We start from the raw sequence: 20201 nt of genomic DNA, 5'->3' as shown, positions 1-20201 counted from the left end.
TTTCAACACCAACTCCCATGCCTCTCTGTCTTGCATATCAGCGGTTACCCAAATACGTGACACAAGTACCTTGTCACATGGAGGATGAAACTAATCAGCATGAAGTTACATGGATAACAAAAGTTGAGAGAATATTTTTATTATTGTTCTCGATAATTTGTGGCACCAAATACTGTTGGTCAACTCCCACCTCTGTGTGAATGTAGAAATACATCATGCTTACCAAGTTTTTAATTTGCTGTTTCGAGACCTGGTATCGTGGGTGAAATGGGTGGCACCTTGATATTGCGGTGTATTGTACAGTTCTAAATGTGATATCGCAGAACATTATTGTAAATGATTTTGAACAGGGATTTTAACATTAGCCTGTACAATTTAAGTTAGTTAATAATTTCCAGAACACACACACAAAAGGTTTTAGGTTCTTGAGACAGGTCACAATACAGGGGTAATTGGTGCACATATGAAAAATGGTTAGGCATAGCCAGAGCTGTCTTAAGATATAGAGGCACAGTTAGAAATAGACTGAAATAATATCACTCCTACCAGCGTGGGGACGGTAAAGATCTGGACGGACAGCGCTGTCACCGAAATACTTCTCTCATGGTCGTCATTTATAAAGTCTTCCTGAAGCTGCTTGTAGTTCTGTGAAAATATGAAATGAGGGATTCTATAACTCGCAGTTCAAACAAAAGTTCCACCTCATGTATACTATGAAGTAGGTGCTTGTGGGATAGTATTAAGAAAAATAGGTTAATAATGTTAAAATCATGAACTTAAATATGTAACATTTATATTTGAAGGTTCCCACTAACCTTGGCAAACTCAATAGCAAACAGACGCTTATATTCAGTTTCCATCAGCAAACTGCAGACAATCAAATCATGAACAATCTTCCGTGCTCCTGCAGGAATAAATATCCAAGTTATAGAACTGATCCAATCACTCTCTGAGACAATACAATCAGACAATGTAACCTACAACAGGGGAAGTGCATAGGTACTGCTAAACAAAATATTACCTATAGCACAAGACTTAAAATATATGCATCCCTAATTAAGAAGAAAAAAAAACTAGTAAAGAACCAAATGAACGTCACCACAAAGAAAGGGGGGGGGCTATGTTTTCCCATGCTAATACAGATTTTAAATCCTTGGTTGTCACCCCTCGTTAAGAGACCCTTTTTGTTCGGCCCTTCATGGTAACTTTCCACTTTACTGCTGTCATTTGGGACCCCTATGTAACCGGATAGTGTTATCCATTACTTAATTCAGGATTTAACCAGAGTTAAAACACCCAATTAATACTAACCTTTATATAGTTTAGCATCACACAGCATGAGCCTGCTGATCAGACAGTGCAGCTCAGGGTCGAGTGCTGCCTGCAGGGACACTTGACAGAACACCTGCCGAAAGCCAACTGGGAACGAGAGAGGAAAAAAACATTTCATTCTGACAAGATGTTAATAGAAATAGACATAAAACCACAGCACAAGTTATATATATATATATATATATATATATATATATATATATATATATATATATATATATATATATACAAATCAAATTGAAAGACCTAAACATTGTAGACCAGTAAAGTGATCTAGGAAATAGAACTTCACTCAACAACTTGACTTCGCTCAACGACTTTTTTTCTACTGAAATTATTTAATTAGTTACAATAGGGATGTTTTTTGAAAAAGTTAATTTGATGAATTCATCGTCAAAACAGAGCAGACCTGAGTAGTTGACAACTTGCTGGAACCAGGTCCCAAGACGCAGGGCAAAGCTCTGGTGAGCCATGACAGCGGAGTGCAGAATCTCCACTCGCAGAGGCTGCAGGGAGATGTGTTCTGAATTGGACTGTAAACAAAAAGGGCAAAAACCAGATGTTCATATTCTCTGCACCACGACAAGTCCTGCCTTACTCTAGAAGCAGCTGCAATTCCCACCCAAAAAAGCATCAGAACAGCCCAAGTAAATCAGGGATGAACAAACAGGGGATTAAAACAGATAGTATTGTATATAAACCAGTCTTTTATATGCTATATGAACTATAGAACACAAACTATAATTGAGATCATACAGACAAAAACAGGTTCAGTAAGATCAAAGTTTTAAATTTATATTTTTACTCACCTGGATGGCTTGTTTTGCTTCCTGACAGGCTTGCAAAGTCCCTCTCTTCACAGCTCTACGACCCTGGAGGAAAGGCAATATGTATTTATTGAAGTGTGGCTCGAGTGGAATTTTGCATGCTCTGGGGGTCTGAACAAGAGCAGACATAACACGTCCATACACTCCCTGCTAGAGTGTTGATAAACCTGTAAGGGCCACATTAAGCATTACTGTCATAACATGCTAGAAAACTGACTAGATCTGAAGTCAAGCGCGTTTAACGAAAGACAAGATCAATTATTATCTACAAGTAATGACCTCTGCTGTGGATACTAATGGTATGATTCACTGAAAAAATGGCTTGTAAAATATTTTGAACTAGATAGCATTAGACTGCTTGAAAATGATGCCGTGTTTTTTTTTTTTTTTTTTTTTTTAAACGTGTTTCAAGATTCTGAAGGTTTTTACCAACACATGCACTTTCTAAATCACAGTAGATCTACAAACCAAACCTTGTTTTCCTAGCACAGAGCGGTACGGCACAGCTTGCTGCGTCAACCCTCTGCTTGCTCACTCACCTCTTTGTCTATGAGGTTGGTGTGGGTCTGTGCCTCCCCCAGACCACAATGAACTGACCTCTGGAGGGTGTAGATCACATGATCGTAGGAATGGTGTTCATCATTGTACAGCACGCAGTAATAAGTGTCTTCTTTCACACTACATGGGAGAATGAGAAACAATATATCTGTTTTCCTGTGTTTGTACACTGTCATTTTGTTTCAGTTTTTACAAAATGTAGTCTTCCGAGAGATCGTCACGAGAGTTATGAAAATGTTAAACTGCAATGAACAAAACCCAATGTTCAGAAGTGTTTGGACACTACCAAATACCGTCCCGCAGTGCCCCACTTGTCTATGTTTACTTTTAAATGTTATTTGTTAACATGTGGGTTACAACCTATGTCTTGCAGTCTTAAAGCTTAACATGCCTAAATAAAACAGAAAAAGAAATTAAACGCCTCCTCTGAATTTTAAATTGTGGAGGTCATGCCTACATTTTGTAGTGTCATGTATGTGTTCAATTTCAAATTGGTTGCATTTTAAAATTGCATTTTAAAAACTTCGATTTGGATTATGCAGTTATTTCAAAAGAAAAAGTGCTGCTGCTGCTTCCTGACACTTAATCACTTCACATGTGCAGTTGAACCTCACTCCAATGGTCAACCAACAGCACATTAAGAACCAAAGGACTTTTTAGCACAATAAAGGGAATCCAGTAATAACACTAATGAAACAGGTTGTGGGTTGAAGCATGTTTCAGAGTACCTGGGCTGCAGCTCTGCAGGCAACTCCTGTCCCTCCTCCCACACCAGCATGTCAACAGTGTATTTGAACAGGACCTGGAACAGCATTCGGCCTCTCTCCATCAGGCCGTCTTCCAGTTGGCTCTCTGCTCCCTGCACCACAGACAAACACAACCCATCACACCCCACAAGAGAGCACCACTGTACAAGAACAGCACTGTGTTAATGTCTAATCTATTAAAACATTTTTGCAGCTTTACAAGGAAGTAGTGCCAAATAAGTGTTGCTTGATAAGTTCCATGGCTGTGGAGCAAACTGTACCGGATAACTTAAGGGGAAAAAAGGCAGAATAAAAGCACTTTTTATTATCTTTAGAGGACCTTCAAAGTTTTAACTAGGGCTGTGTTGAAAGGTTCGTTCACTTGCCAGGAATTCAAAGGTAGTTTGAAAACTTTGAATGTCATGCGACATTCACACATTGTTTTTTTTCTTTTTTTTTTTTCTTTGTTAACAGAAACCGTTTAACAATGTGTTACTGAATACTATAAATCACACACTAAATGTCAATTACATGCAAAATTCAATCTTTTTGATGTGTATAATGCATACTACTTAAAAGAAAAGTTGTTATATTAAAATCCATTACCAAACCGTTATACGTAGCAACGATATATGGCACCACTGTCGTGCATTGGAGCAGGATATATTATGCCAAAGCACTGGGGAGGGATACCTATGGCAGTTGTATTGCTTCAGTAAAATATGTACTGAATACCTAGTGTAGAAGACATTGTAAGGGAAGTGCTATAGTAGAATAAGCATGAAACATTTAAAATATATGCAAACACTAAAAATTGAGCATCAGTCTTATGTTGTATGTTTTGCATGGATACCTACAAATAATATCAAGGCAAAAAGAACTTAGAAGTTTACTATGGAAAAAATCCATCTGGTTTTCAAACCAGTGTATACGCTAGTTCTCTTGGCAGGACGCCACAGAAATCCAAAGAATGTTGGAACAACCATTTTATCACACTTCCTCTCTACTTCCAGGAAAACTATTCCCCCGTGTGTTCTGTTTCACAGAGAGCTTGGGGTAAAACAAAGTGCAGTTCTGTATGGGTACAACAGATTTATTTGATATAAGCATTACTACAAGGCTACCAAGTGCTCAAGGGGTGATCTGGGTCCACATGTTATGTTCCGTCTTTGAGCCATGACCTGGTAGTATACACAGATAAGAAATGGAAGAAGCTGTACATGTACTTTCTCTAAGCACACATCCCCAAACACTACTGGGAAAAGGAAGATACATTTATTGCATCCCTAGAGACAGAATACTGTTTTTACTGTTGACCAGGAAAAGCGAACCGAGTCTCATTTCAGTCAAGACATTAAGTGTAGCTTCAGATGCTGAAGTCTACCAGTATGTTTAAAGTTAAACTCAATCTAATTTATTATTAAGTAAGATTTTCTTTAAGAACTAGGCATAACCCCTTGATGATCTTCGTGGGGTTAAGTCAATTAAAGCTAAGTGGCCATAAGCTTCTGAAAAATGTTAAGCAAATCTGGAAACACATACAAATGTGTACTTTCATTTATTATACATTAGATACACACAGCACACAAAAACATATTTTAACACAAGAAAACAAAGATAAATACATTAAAAGCTTTAAGTGCGTGTGACTCTTTCAATCCTTATTAGTGCTCAATTGTGCTCTGACCTTAGCGTGGCAATGAGACTAGTGGGAGATGGAGAGCAGTCTGGTTCAATTCAAAAGAGACACCTGCAGTTTATGGAAAGAAGGCAGATAGACAAGCTTCCCTCTCTCTGGGGTAAACAGGTTAGATGTTTGCTAAATGGGAGCTCTGGAGATCATATCTTGAGTGGCTGATTCATGTATTTAGTAAGAGGAAAAGCACAAAAAACAGCAGCTGGTGGTGCATTTTCAGTAGGTAAGGATGTTTGGTATAGGGGTCCTTCAATGAGACATAAAACTGAGGTCTTATTGTAGAGATTCTGCAGCCACAGTTGATGCATAGTTCATCCCTAATCCAAGTCATTTTGGATAGAAGTGTCTGCTAAATCAGTGATTCTCAAAAGTATATCAGACAATATAAATGTACTTTTTTTTGCAAGAAGAAAACAACTAAACTGTAGCGGCCAGTTCTTTGAAGTCTACCGAGTGGTAGTTATCAACTACTAAGTACTGGACAAAGTTACTAAATGTTATTATCTGGGCTATTATTCCAGGTAATGAAACATCTCTTGGGAGTGCTAAACAACTGAAAACTGAACAAAATGAGAATAAAGGCAACTTTATATACTGTATGATGAAATGCAATACATTTTTGTACTCCCCACAAATTGTGTATTTGTTATACTGATAACATTCTACAGGGTTAATGTGTTGTGAGTTGAACCAAGGCCATACACTTTTATGAAAGCAGTTGCAACCTCGTATAATAGTATATTCTGGACAGACCTGATGAGAAATACTGGATTCTACCTTGTAATTAAGCAAATGGGAACATATGTTGTTATACTGATAACTCTGCATTCAAGCACATGCACTTATTTTAGAAAAATGTGTGAAAAAGAAAAAAGTGAATATCTATCAGAAAATCACCTAATGTGATCCCGTCTTGCACTTATCTTCAGCTATGGGGGCACTGGCTAATACAAAAAACCAAAGGAGCAAGAACATTTTCCACAGAAAACAGTGTATACTCAAGTATATGCACATGCGTTCATTGTTGTGATTATACAGTAATGATTCCTAGTTATCGTGTCTTACCGGGAAGCTACCTACATGCGTCACTAACCAGTTAACATGAAGCCACAACCAAAAGTTGGCTGGACTTACTCACAGCCCAGTTTTTCTTGGCCTTTTTTCTTCCATATCTTTCTGGATCTCAACCGTCAACCGTTGTTTACGTGTCAGCCTTTTCCCAGAGAATAAATAGTCTGTTCCCTTGAAGTATGAAAGAGAGCAACGGGTCTCTTATGTTTACCCAAGAGTATAATACAGCTGAATTCCAGGGTTAGAGAATATGTTTGCATATATATGTACTCACACACGTCCCCCATTTCCTCTACTCTCTCACCATGTCCATATCTCCTCCTGCTCCAGGTTCGTGCTTCTTACATGACGGCCCTGTTTTCCAGGCCTCCATATCACCACAGTCACAGAAACCACCCCCCGAGGATGAATGCATCTAGGGGAGGAAATAAATACAAGTGCTTTTAGTGATGGAGTCAATCACAAGGGGTGACCAAAGAGTTTTTAGGATTCATTAGACAACAATTAATGTATAACTGAGTACAACTGTGCCAGGCTATAACCCTTTCCATTCATCAATTGGTTCTTTAGTAGTACTACTCTGTCAAGTTTTGTTTTTTTATCCATTATTTTTATTTTGCATATTTAATTATTCAATAGAATGATGGTCAACTGAACCATTCCTGTGCCATAGCTTAAAGCACAAACTAAAAAATGTATATCCAAAAAAAGGAAAACCCTAAAACAAAGCAACACTGCAATATAAGAAAATTAATCAGAAACAAAATTAACTGATGGGCATGTTTGGGAACAAAATTCCTGGCTGCACTTGGATTGTGCCATGTCATATCAGAGCCAAAGGTTTGTAAAATGGATATGTGAAACAGATCTATATAATTGAAGTGTCCACTGATATAAATAATGTGACAGTGAAAAGGTTATATTTTTGCTGGACAACACCAATAATGTAACTAAAAAAACCAATGAGCACATCTGTGTACCAAACATTAATTTGCAAGCCATAATGGTTTATGAGGTATTAGTAGTTGGAATAGCAACGATGACTGACCCAAGTCACGAGTACAGGAAATGAGAAAATCCAGGGAGAGACTAGGTAGAGCAGGTGTTTTGGAATGATGCCATTTAAAAGCAAAGATTGCACTAAGCGTATGTATTCCATTTGAGGACCAGGCTGAACACAGAATGAATAACAGAGTAAAAAACATTCCTGGAGCATAACAGACAAAACATTTACAGTAACAGACACTTTTATTTTGCTATATATTTAATACCAGTTTAATCCACAAGAAGAATTGGCCGCACCATGGACAGCAATCTTACCTTGTAGCGATGGTTCCTATGAACACTGCTTTGGAAACAGTCCATGCAAAGCACACATGTGGGATCAATAGCACAGTCCCTGTAATATAAGACAGGAGAGTGCAGTTAGAACTGTGTACTCACAATTATTTCCCCAGTATCCAAAAACAAAACAAAACATGTAAAGTTAATATTAACTACTATCAAGCCCATTTTGATGACCAAACTGTTGTAGTGTATTAGTTCTATAAATCACAAATATCATGGGCTTGCCATTAGTCAATAACTAACAAACTGTAATACTAGTCATCACTGTCTGTTATTTAGAGGACAGCCAAAACAAATGGTTTGTCCTAAGAAAATATGAGATGAAATGTCTAATTTAAAAGACAATAAACAGGACACAAGCTTATTAATGACACCAGGTACTGTAAAAAAATCAAGTGGCTTTGTTTTTTGTTAAATCAAGTGGCTTCTCTATGCTTCTTTACCAGCTGCTTCTGCTTGCTGAAGTGACTATGGGGAATTGCACCAAGCTTTAAACACATGCAATACCGCACAGGCAGCAATGGAAAGCCAGCCGTCAAGCACTGCTTGTTTATCTGCAACACTCCCACATCTGCCTGCTGAAGTTTTTACAGATATTAGAATGTACACGATGATACAGACCGATTAAAACTCGAATGGCTTTTGACATATAGATTAATGTTAAATAAGACTGCATACCCAATTGGAAGGATGAGAAGGAATTATCAAACAATTGTTGTCTGATATCACAAACTCCTTATGCAGTAAAAACTGCACAATCCGATGTCGCTAGGGACTGGAAAATTGTGCCGGATTAGACAGTGAGCTGGATTACAGAGTTACTGTAAAAAAATCTAATAACTTAGATAAGACGTCAAATGATAAAACAATTTCAACGCTTTACATACACAGTATAATAAACAATATAATGCCTCAGCAAAATCTTTAAATGTTATTAGAACAAGCCTGTTTAAGCCATTCCCACAGAAAGACGTTAACCTGTTCTTCTCTACCTGCATAATGGATTCACGCACTTTCTGCTGGCATTCAGCTTCTCAGTATTGCTTTTAAGTAGGCATCTTTTCTCTTCAGAATGTCATACGGTTGGCCTTGCGTTTTTGAATTTTTTCACTTACAGTTGCTCTTTTTGTTGATTTTGGTAAGCATTCAGCTTTCTGATAAGCGCCTATTGTCTTTCAAGAGACAGCTCTTTGTGTGGACATTTACACATTTATTTGCTGTTTAACAACTGCAAAGTTGAGAATGGCGCCGGCGGGACATGCAAGTAAACATGCAACAACTTGATTTTGATTTCGTTTTTTTACACTAGTTTTAAAACATAGAAAAGAAATAACATGAAGCAGTGCCGTGTTGTACACTCAGATTTACACTGATTTTAAGTAGAAAGACTTAAAAATCTTCTTAAAAAAGTCAGAACGGAGACGTTCCAGATTGTAGAGGGTATGAAACCATTAATTTCAATAATGATTTAGTCTGGACCCAAAAATGATATCGGATTATACAGAATGCTGGTATGTAGAGAAACTGGATTAGACTGTAATGTGACACTTACTATCAACACCTCAGATGGATTTAATAAGCTAGAATGCTCATAGTCTAAATGCTTCTCGAACAGTACAGCACCCTTTTATCGTCATTCCAGCTCAAGATGGCCAAGGAAGGTGATCAACCCCTTATGTCAATGATGTTTATGCCCATCACATGGACAAGAGCTCTTTTTCTCATACACATGATACTCTGGAACCCTTTTGTTCATCACATGTGGTTTATGTATCAACACCTTCCCCACTTGAACTGGAACTACCCTATACTTCAATTCAGCAGATCACCAGGGTGACTCACCTGCATGTGTAAGTGGTCTCTCCCTCCTTGAAGACTCTGCCACAGAGCTGAGAGGAGCCGCTGCCCTGTTGCAGCTTCTCCAGGCCGAGCTGGGGGTCCTCTCCAAACAGATACCACTCCAGGGGCCGCAGCAAGGAGGTCCCTACCATCTCCTCCTCCTCCTCGGACAGCCCCGTCTTCTCACTCGTGCAGAAGATCCGGGGCACTTGCTCCGCTAGGTAACGGTACAGCTCAGGACCACAGACCCCAGATTCCTGCCACTTCTGAAAGGGAAAGGCAGCAGGTTCAACTACATTAATTTATTAATCCACTGGGACCAGGTGGACCATTCCTTGAAAACATTTGTCATGAACGTTACATGAACATGGCTATCCCCCCAATGCCCTGTACTGAGACAGCACCACCATTTCTTATTAATTACTCACCTGCCCCACATTCTCCACTACAGACTAGATACTTGTATGATTGAGGGATACTGTATTAAAATCTCAGAATCTCTCTTAAATTGTTTGGAGCATTGCAGCTAAATCGGCACATCTGAATGTTATTGTACTTCTATGGCATATTGCTTTATAGGTGGGGTCTTTATGACAAGGACTGATATGGAAAGTTACCAGAGTAAAACACCCATTCTTATTTACGGTCTAGAAGCCTCATTTGTAACGGCAGATTCTGGATGGGCCAGTCCAATTCATCATCACATACAGCATTGCTGCCTTTTTCACATAACTTAAAGTAAACCAAATACTAGTATTTTAAATGACACATATCTTTGAACTAGTCTTGGTTCCAAGTAATTTAAAGTGCTGATCTCAAAAATGCCCTCCGAGGTACATTGTGTAACGCTATTTAAGAAAGATTTATGCAATGAATTCTGCTGACTCTGTGAGGTCTGTCTATGTTACTGAACAGAAGAGGAGCTTAACTCATGAAATGCAATGCTTTTGAAATGGGTAGATGACTGGGTGCTCTAAACTTCTATAGTTTTGACAGAAATTTTATAGATACAATATTATATTTAAAAAACTGCCTAACACTTAATTACTCAGAACAGGCCACAAAAGGGGACTCTCAATAGCACAGACATTTTATTTGTTTGATATTTTAATGTTGTGGGGATATTTAGTAGAGGTACTGTAGTAATGGGAGGAAAACTCTTAGAATTAGAAGTTATCCTAGTGTAGTCATTCTGTAAAGTTGCTTTGTGCTAAAACACTTAATATGCAAGTGAATCCTATTTAGGATTAGTTGCTAGTGCATTTGTACTGCGGTGTGAACTGAACTCACAAGTAGTAATTTCACTTTCAGGAGGCCTCCCAACTGTTGTCAGATGGAAAGTACTTTCAACTGCTTACTGGCCTTGGCTGGAACCAAGCCAGGGGCTTTCATGAAATTTCTCTCAGAGATTAAATTTTTCCGACACCTTTTAATAAGCATTAATTTTTTTTAGAACATGCACATTATTAGTTTGAAACATAATTACAGGTATATACTCAGATTTGTGAAGATGACACTCAATAAAAAATAAAGCTTGGCAGACTAATCTGCCATATACTGTTCTATTACTGGTTGTGTATAGCGAACCGCAAGCACTAAATGTACACACAAACAACCAAATCATTGCTTTCACAACTTTGGAAAGTCCAGCGGATTATGCAAGACTATAATATATAATTCCCAATTATTAAACACTCAATACAGCTGAACTTATACGAAACAAAACTAAAATCCATGTATTCACTGGAAGACTTCTAGTCATTCAATTCCAGTTTCTTTTAGTATTTCTAATACCATATACAATAAATGCCTGTATGTTAGTATACCTAACCCCTGCCACGGCTGATTGTAGCCATATGTAGATTAAGAGTTTTTGCGTACAGCTATTACAATTTAAGATTGTTATCAACATATTTTTACAGTTTTCCCCTAGTGTTACTGCAATACCATAATCTGCTGTTTGTAAAGCAGGGGGAAAAAAAAGTATCTAAAAACATTTGAAATAATGGTCTTCCATCAAAAAACTGTACCACTCAATTACAGTTCCATAATGAAGAATGTCTGCCAAAACTACATATCACTGAGCTGAATGTGGTGGTAACGGCTTCAGATTTGGTACACAGTATTCATACATTTGGGGAGTTCTTAGTTTGGGAGGAGTAAAATCAGTGACTAGTAGGGGTGTAACAATTCATTGTGTTTCTATGAATCGTGATTATTTATTTTCAAGATACGAGACTGAACGCAGTACCCCGTGCAAATTCGCCATTTTTGTTGAATTATTTATTTTTGGCAGTGGCTCAAATGCATAAAGCAAAACCATTTTAAAACATGTAGTAACACTAGGATGTCTATTTTTTGACTGTCACGTTGTTTGCAATTGGTGCAAGTAAATAATTAGTATACAGTTATACAAAAAAACGTATTCACGTAAACGTTCTGAAAACTGTAAATAGCTTGTTGAAACAAGCTCAAGAGAACAAGCAGCTAATCCTAACTAGACAAAAAAATAAATACAAGAATTGTCTTTTCAATTTTGAATCACTGGAAACTATTTACAAACTACCTCAGTTTCTTCTGTTTTTGCTTAACCAAGAACGAACTGCACAATGCTGGCCTTGTTTGGGCTCACTTGAACTTGTGGCAGTTTTATTTATTTATTTATTTAGGTCATCCAACAGGTCATACACCCTGTTTTCTGTGAGACAATGCTGAGTTGCTGAGTCTCAGCTGTGCTTTTTCTAGTTTTTGTTGTCGTGTCTGATGAGTAGTATTTAGTTTATGTTTTAACTGCGAGTGTCCAAGGGCATACATAGCCATTTTTGTTCAGCGGGAACATTCTTATGACGTAATATGAACGAGAGAGACCAGGGTACAATGGTACCCTGGGTATTGCATGGTGTCACATATACTGAATCCTAACAGAGATCTGTAGTTCACCAAACGGTTCTTGAAAGAAGAACAAACTTTTATAGGCTTGTAACGATAACAATCAAAATATTTACTGTCAAGAATATGCATCTGTGAACAAATACAGGATGATGATGCAGAGATTAAGAATAACCTGCTTTGTTAATGTATTTTATACATATTTTGTTCAGTCCCAACTGTAGCAGTCTGTCTTGAATGAAACTAATAATATCTAACATTACTACTATCACATGCCGCTGTTTCAGAGTTTTATTTATTTTTTCATCTTTTCATTTGAACTGCACTATGACACCTCAACCTTTTACATTTTTGATTGATATCCGAGTTTAAATGATGGATCGTAGCTCGACGTATGTGATCCAATGAAACACTGCAGGTTTGCCACCAGTAAAATGCTAAATTACTGTATACGATCCGCTGCAGTAATAATTTATTTTATTCATTTTGGACACTTGCAAAATGTTCACTCGCTTAACAATATTACCTGTTAGACTACTCCTAAAATACTAAACCTGCCCCAGATGCCCATATCTACCAATCAGTGAGGAGAGCCCAGAGTGGTTATTGGCTGCTGATAAGATAAATCCGGTCCAGTTTTCTTTTTGAAATTATAAGAAGCTTAATTAGGAACCTGGACCAATACACATAACTTCATTCGATTTAAGTGCTCGGTAAATGTACAAAAAATAGACAGTTTTCACAGTGACTTTCACCGTCCATGTCACAGATTGATTAGGCTACACAAATGAAAAAGATATTCTACATATGTACGTTATGATGCGGGCAGCAAGTCAATTAATAATAAATCCACATACATGTATGAGAGAGATATTATACATATTCAAATACGGAGATGCAAATTACAATTATCAACTGTCTAAAGTTCAGTTGCGGGAAAGGGTAAGCTACCTCTAATGCACTGTTTGGAAAAATGACGATATAGCTGTACTCACTGAAGATAATACAAATCTAAGTGGCTATGCAAAGTCATGTAAAGTTTTGATTAAAATATGATGGGAAAAAAATGAAATGCATCTCTGCAGCCATGGCACACTGGAAGGGACTTCTGCTTTCACTAGCAGAAACTGAGCCACGTAATTCATAAATTGTAACCAACAGCAAATTTTTTAAAAAAGGGAGAGATCTAATTATTTCCATGTGAATAGACCACAATCTAGTTTTCAAACCTTGTTTTTTTTTTCCATTTGGACAGCGGGGTTGATTTTACCGTAATGTTTACACTGGAAATGTGTCAGATCTTACACAAAACAAGGAAAAGGCTAGTGACGGCAGGAATATGAAAATTGGATTGTGCTATATTTAAATGCATATTCAAATGTGTCTTAAAAACAGAAGGATTTGTTTGAATGAGTTTTTTATATTTCTATAAAGAGGACTAATTGTTCCTTTAAACTGTTACTGTGAAGGATTTTCTTTTCTGCATTTTAATTCTATAATGATCGTAAATCGTCATTAGAATTTGCACGATAATCGATGTCATCAGGGTTCAATTAACAACACTAGTGTTTTATAGGTGGCATGAATTCATACTCTCCCTAATTCATTTCATTTTTGTCTTAACAAAACAGTCCAGCTTCTGCTGACTACAATAATAAAATGTAGCTCTTGTGGTGGAAAATCAATATCCCGCAATATTAGGCTTCTACCGCAATGTCTAGTAGTGCACCGGGGCTGCGTTGCAAAACACTGAACATCTGCAAGCGGTACCACTGCACCATATTACAAAATCTTCATTTTTACTTCATTACATGCACAATCAGCTGCTGGAATTTGCAACGTAGCCTGATTATTCTCCCCGACTTCCCTCCTTAACTGGTGTAGTAAGGTACACGTGGCGGTATCCTTTACATGCTGCTAGGGAACGTTTGCTTGACAACTTGTGCAATTACAGTACCGTACAGCATGAGCTAAAGCAAAATGGCGAACGCTAAAGACTTAAACTGCTAAACATGTCAGTGCTTTAGATCGTGGAAAGCAGTTTGCCAAAGAATTATATGCTGATGGTGGAAGATCCTGCACAACCTGCAATGTCACATTAGACCACAAAAGTAAGTGGAGTGTTGATGTTCATTTAAATACAGATCGTCATATAAATTCCAAAACGGAAAGCAGAGACTGATCTGATATCAAAAGCAAAACGCCAGTCATCTGATCCATGTTTAATCACAGCACTGAGAGTTGCGACGATCAATATGGCATATTTTCAACTTGTCGAGGCATTCTCAAGTGCAAATATACTGCTGGAGAAACTGGATAACCCAGTGTTAAAGGAGTACATTCAGGAGAAACTCTCAAACACTGGTGCTCTTCCTCCTGTTAACAGACTTCGCCAAGATTACTTATGAGTTGGAATGAGCTGAAAGAACATATGAAAAAAGCTGATCACTTTCTATTGTGTATGACGAGTCAACAGATGACAAGGATAATTATCAATCAATCATATTTATTTTGTACAGTGCCTTTCATGCCAAGGCATCCCAAAGTGTTTCATATGACAAATAAATATCCAATAATATAATATAAAATAAAATATCAAAAAACATCCAAAAACAAATGGGGAAAAAATAAATAAAATTTAAAACAAGCTTTGATTTTCCACCACAAGAGCTACATTTTATCACTGTAGTCACCAGAAGCCCAGCATCAGCAGATCTCAACTGGCATCAAGGGACATAAGGTAAAGGCATATCATTAACTATGTGTTGGATACCATTGCCCAACCCCAGGTCGTACACCCTGTTTCGTAAAAGCTTACCCCATTGCTTTTGGACACTGGTGTACTTTATTACTCAACCGTGCCAATTTTGATATTGAGTTTAACAAGGTGTCTGGGATTGTGACAGATAAAGCCACTGTACTCGGACATATAATGAAGTAATATGACCCCGTTCACACTAACTGAGCCAGCCTTGGGCCGTCTCTGGGCCACCTGAAATTTCCGTACACAGTTGAGGTTTTAGGGGGCCTAAGTGCGTTCACATATGTGGCTGAAAACGAAGCCTAAATTGAGGCGAAGTGCTTGTCGGGAATGTAAACATTGACGTAAACAACGCATTCCCGGAAGTCAACATAAGAGACTGAGCTGGGGAATTTGCAAATGTAAATATGGCCATCTTATCTTTTGCAACACTGTTGGTACTGTACTTATTGCATAAGATACGATAAAGGTGTGTGTTGACAGTGCAGTCAGTTACTGTGGAAAGAAGTGATCGTGTTGGATCATGCGTAAATGCAGCAAACAAGGACGTGTACATTACATTAATCACAATACAGATTATTATATTAATGATGACTGAATATGCAACGTCGGGTGCATTATTTATCAATACTGAGATTTACAATCTTAGCTACAATCTGAATTGTGTGTGTGTATATATATATATATATATATATATATATATATATATATATATATATATATATCAAGTTCAAGTTTTATCATTTTAATGAAAGCTGTACGATGAAGAAATACTTACCACTCATGACGGACCCATCATCGTTAAAAGTGTCGGTGTATTTAGTGCATTCCCCATTGCTATTTTCCGGGCTGGAGATCGCCGTAGGTCCCATAAAATCCAGGATCCGTGGTGGGTTTCTCTCTGGCCTGCTGCTCAGTATTTCCAAGAGTTTTCGGAAAAACTTGCAGGTTTTTCTCTGAACCACTCAAAAGGGCGTATCTAATAGCCCCTTGCACCAGAGATTGATAACACGGACATAATGGAGATGTCTGCTTCTGCATCCAGCGCTCAAAGAATATCACACACATTTGCATTTGTTATAGTAATAAAACAATGATTTGGATCACATTATTGAGGAGATTTAGTGATAAAACGAGTGATCGGGAGATGATTTTTCAGTATGCATGTTTATAAAGAGGTATGTGAAAAATACAGCGAACAAGAACTGTCCTTTTATGATTCAACACCTTTTAAACCTGGTTTTACTCTGGAAAAAAAAATATTTAAAACAGCGCGTGTAAAATTAACAGCGCATGTGAAAATAAATTGGACCTGACGCGCCTGACAAGCGCTGAATAAATGGACCGCTAAGGGTTAATTTCTGCATTGTCCCTGGGCCGGCTTAAACCGCAAGTGTGAACGAGGTCTATGTGGTCTACTTCCTAATTCGGTGCAATGCACATATTGCAAGTCTGGCTAGCAATCAGTGATGTATACATTTTTCTAAAGTGACTTCTTGCATAAAATCAGGAGACCAGTCCCGATCAAGTGTCCAGAACCAGTGGTGACGTAATGAAATTCGTTGTTTCAAGCAATTATGTACCATGTTGAGCATTAATGTATACAGTGAGTTCACTGAAAGTGAAATGAATATTTCACCTCATACATAAGTATTGGACACTCTGATCTCGCTTTTTAGCGACACGTACTTCTCACTTGACATTGAGTTCATTGCTCAGAATACCAAACCACTGATGAAAACAATCATCTTTCAAGTTATGTTCTGCTTTTATCCATGAAGCATACAACACTAACTGATTTGTTTCACTGGGCAGACAACAATGCAAATGAAAAGCATAGAGAAGGTGTAGATCGGAATGCATTTCTACAAGGACCTTTCAAGAAAACAGCAAACACTTATGGAATGCTATTGCGACTGTGCATTGAATGTTAGGGGACCAGCTTGACAGGGAGCAAGGTTCACTCAGCCCGGTTTGGCATTAATGAAGGCAGTTCGGGTACTAGATGTGAAACAGGTGAATACACTATCAGAAAAGGAGCTACCTCTGGATGCAATCCCCATATTTAGCTGTGAAGCTAAAGCACAGCTTGCCCAATAAAAGCATTTCACTAGTGAATGTGAAGTAAATTATCTTGGTGAATTTGGGGATTCACCTGTAGCTCGACAGTGGTTTCCAGAATTAGCAGAGATAGCAAAGCGATCCCTGTCAATCTTGCCTAATTCTGTAGATGCCGAGTGTGCAAAGTCTCGGTATGGACAAGTCTTCACAAAGCAACGACAGGGCATGAATGAGATGACTGCAACTGGGTATTCTGCACTGACCTTTAGTGCTTGTAAAATATAAAGGTGTTAAGATTACTGGTCTCGATTTTGTTCAGCACTTTTGTTACAACTATAATTCCTTTAAAATATACCGGTGAGACTATTAGACTTTTTTTTCGTATTAATGTATAGTTACTGTAAAAACATTTCTGCTTGTGCAAATACATTAACTGGCATACAAAATGATGCTACAAGGTTTGTGTCATTTAAGGTCATTCTTTGTTTTAAATTACTTACCGAAATTGCAGAGAGCTAGAATTACTTTTCTGCAATTTCTTACTTTGTCTGCAACTCAGCTGCATTTTTTAATCGCGATTTAGGTATGGCCCTAGTTATACTGTATTCCTATTTGTCACCAGATCTTACGTGACTATAAAAGTAACTGTTTTGTGCAACTAAATACACGCATGATATTGTCTATAGTGGCCAACATGTTACACAAGAAATACAGAGAAATGCAATCGTTTCTATTTGAATTGGAAGTTCTTCAGCGATAAAACTATGCTCAGTTTTTTGTTTATTTATTTATTTATTTATTTATTTTACTGAACAGAGTTTAATTGATAAATTGCAATATGACTTAGAACGAGACATAAATATAAAACATTTAAATGTAATATACATGACATTTTCCTAATTATTATCGATACTGTTCCCCGCCATAGTGCCACAGCGGTTTCAATTTTATTGATAACCAATGTCAGTCGACAGAACTGAAGCAGAATCATAAAATAAATAATAATAATAATAATAATAATAATAATAATAATAATAATAATAATAATGCTCTCAAATGGGTTAAAGAAACAAGGCTGCGTAACATTCTTTATATTAAAAGAAAAACAGTCTGGCTTGAAAAACAAAAAGGTTTATCTATTCTGTACAACATACGAACTTGGCCAAAAACATATATAGTGTAAATTATTAATATTCGTAACTATTGCTTATTTGACAGTTAAAGATGGTTGAACAAGTAATGTTGTTTACTTGTGTAAATAAGAGGATACTTCAATAAGTTATTAATAAATAAATTCACAATTGATAACACACGGCAAGTTTGACAAAACCCCTCCGTACATAAATAAACAAGCGCATTGGGATGATCAGAGCATGTACCGCTTCTTAACGCGTACTACAAAATAACACCACATCGGTACACGACAGATGTGTATTAAATTCTCGTAGTAAAAACATGGCAGGTGAAATGTAACCAGTTTGTAAATAATAATTTAAAAAATGTTAAACCAGCTTCACTTACCATCCTGAGCTGCCAAGCTGCTGTTTCTTCACCTTCCGCCATCTTTCGTTCTACCGCCCTTTGCGCTACCAAACGATTATGACTGACTGCGGTAAGGGAGACACTTTGCGACTTTTTTGCGGCAGTGTGGCAAGATTAAACAGTCGTTGTAATGTCTTGAGGAAGCAGACATTTTTTTTTTTTTTTAGGGATGAAGAATAATTTGCTGTAATCAACACTTGGGCTGACGATTCAATCCAGAGAAGCTGAACAGATGAAAAGGTGGTCGTGTGAACGTTACTGCTTTTGGGGCATTACGTACGCACATTGTGTATTTGCTTGTGTCACCCAGGTCGACCCTGTTTCTTCAAGAAAAAGTGTGAAATCACGTAACAAACCCACATGACACAGGGTCGCGACACGGTTGGGTCCGTCCCAGGTAGAGCATGCCAGTGTGGAAGGGACTCAAGGTTAGAGCTAATTAGGTTCAGTGAATTAAAGTTTATCTTGTATATAGTGGCTACCACCTCATCAGGCAAACTCGGGGTAGCTTGAAAGAATGTAAACCAAGGCGGTTTCTCGAACCCATATGTCAACGATGTCAATGAGCTCTTTAAACAAGCTTAGTCAGTGTTTTCCAACTGATGTCTTTTAAGCCACTTCTCATGGAGCTCCACAGTATGGCAAGCCAAAATGCAAAAATAAATTGTGTGAGTGTATAAACATGTTAATAAGCACAAAAATACTGAAGGAATCTGTTGGCTAGTTATTTTTTTTGTTTGTTTGTTTGTTTTTTTTTTGCTTGTATGCTTCATCAGGGGACCTGACAGATGCAAAGACCGCAAGTAAGATTGGATCCCGGCAGTATCGAGTGGCAGGCCTACCACAACATCTGAAGAGGTCAAGGGTGCTGAAGAGAACCAAGTGCATAGACATCATCTTTATATAGCACCTTTCATAGTGGACTGCCATCACGAAGTGTTTTACAAGATACAAGATTAGGGTGTGTGAACTATGCATCAGCTGCAGAGTCACTTACAACAACGTCTCACCCGAAAGACAGAGCACAAGGTTAAGTGACTTCCTCAGGGTCACACAGCAAGTCAGTGGCTGAGCTGGGATTTGAACCGGGTATCTGCTGGTTACAACCCAGTTTCTTTAACCTATAAGGGAGAATCATGGTAATGCAAGCTACACCTTTTTCCTAACCCCAGTGCCTCAAAGGCAGTGCACTTTGATACAAAGTGGCGGCCAAAGAAAACATGTAATGCATTCAGGGGGAAGTTTCCCAACCTGAAAACCTTTATGACTTACATGACTGATTAAGTGTTGACTCAATAGTCAATGAATTTTTGTAATAGGGAAATAGGAAAACCTGTATCACTTGAAATATTTGGGTAATCATGGTATTGTCTCGTGTCTCCAACAATTGATTTTGTTACAAATATCACCCTCCTCAGTTTGGAGCACTGGTCTGTTGGTTTAAGTTATGGTCTGATAGTCAGGTTTAAATCTCAGCACAGCCAATGATTTCATAACGGAGTGCTACTTTTAGGCCACCTACAAATTAAAAG

The 20201-nt window shown here is 37.7% G+C and overlaps 1 protein-coding gene across 2 annotated transcripts in view; it reads right to left on the bottom strand.

Annotated features, from left to right (window-relative positions):
• LOC121324192 (E3 ubiquitin-protein ligase UBR1-like) overlaps positions 1-18716 on the bottom strand; it is a 46989-nt gene extending 28273 nt beyond the window's left edge. For both annotated transcript variants that reach the window (XM_041265764.1, XM_041265765.1), the window contains exons 1-11: positions 18649-18716; positions 9420-9682; positions 7551-7629; positions 6535-6645; positions 3446-3576; positions 2699-2837; positions 2142-2204; positions 1742-1865; positions 1312-1419; positions 816-904; positions 547-645 (exon numbers count right to left, since the gene is read on the bottom strand). In XM_041265764.1, coding sequence (XP_041121698.1) covers positions 547-645; positions 816-904; positions 1312-1419; positions 1742-1865; positions 2142-2204; positions 2699-2837; positions 3446-3576; positions 6535-6645; positions 7551-7629; positions 9420-9682; positions 18649-18690 — 1248 coding nt within the window. In that variant the 5' untranslated portion in view covers positions 18691-18716. The remainder of the gene's footprint in view (positions 1-546; positions 646-815; positions 905-1311; positions 1420-1741; positions 1866-2141; positions 2205-2698; positions 2838-3445; positions 3577-6534; positions 6646-7550; positions 7630-9419; positions 9683-18648) is intronic.
• Positions 18717-20201: the final 1485 nt, after the last annotated feature.

The sequence above is a fragment of the Polyodon spathula genome, chromosome 12 (genome assembly GCF_017654505.1).
Source record: "Polyodon spathula isolate WHYD16114869_AA chromosome 12, ASM1765450v1, whole genome shotgun sequence".
NCBI lineage: Eukaryota > Metazoa > Chordata > Actinopteri > Acipenseriformes > Polyodontidae > Polyodon > Polyodon spathula.
The sequence above is the reverse complement of the archived record's forward strand: the minus strand, read 5'-3'. Positions and strand labels throughout refer to the sequence as shown.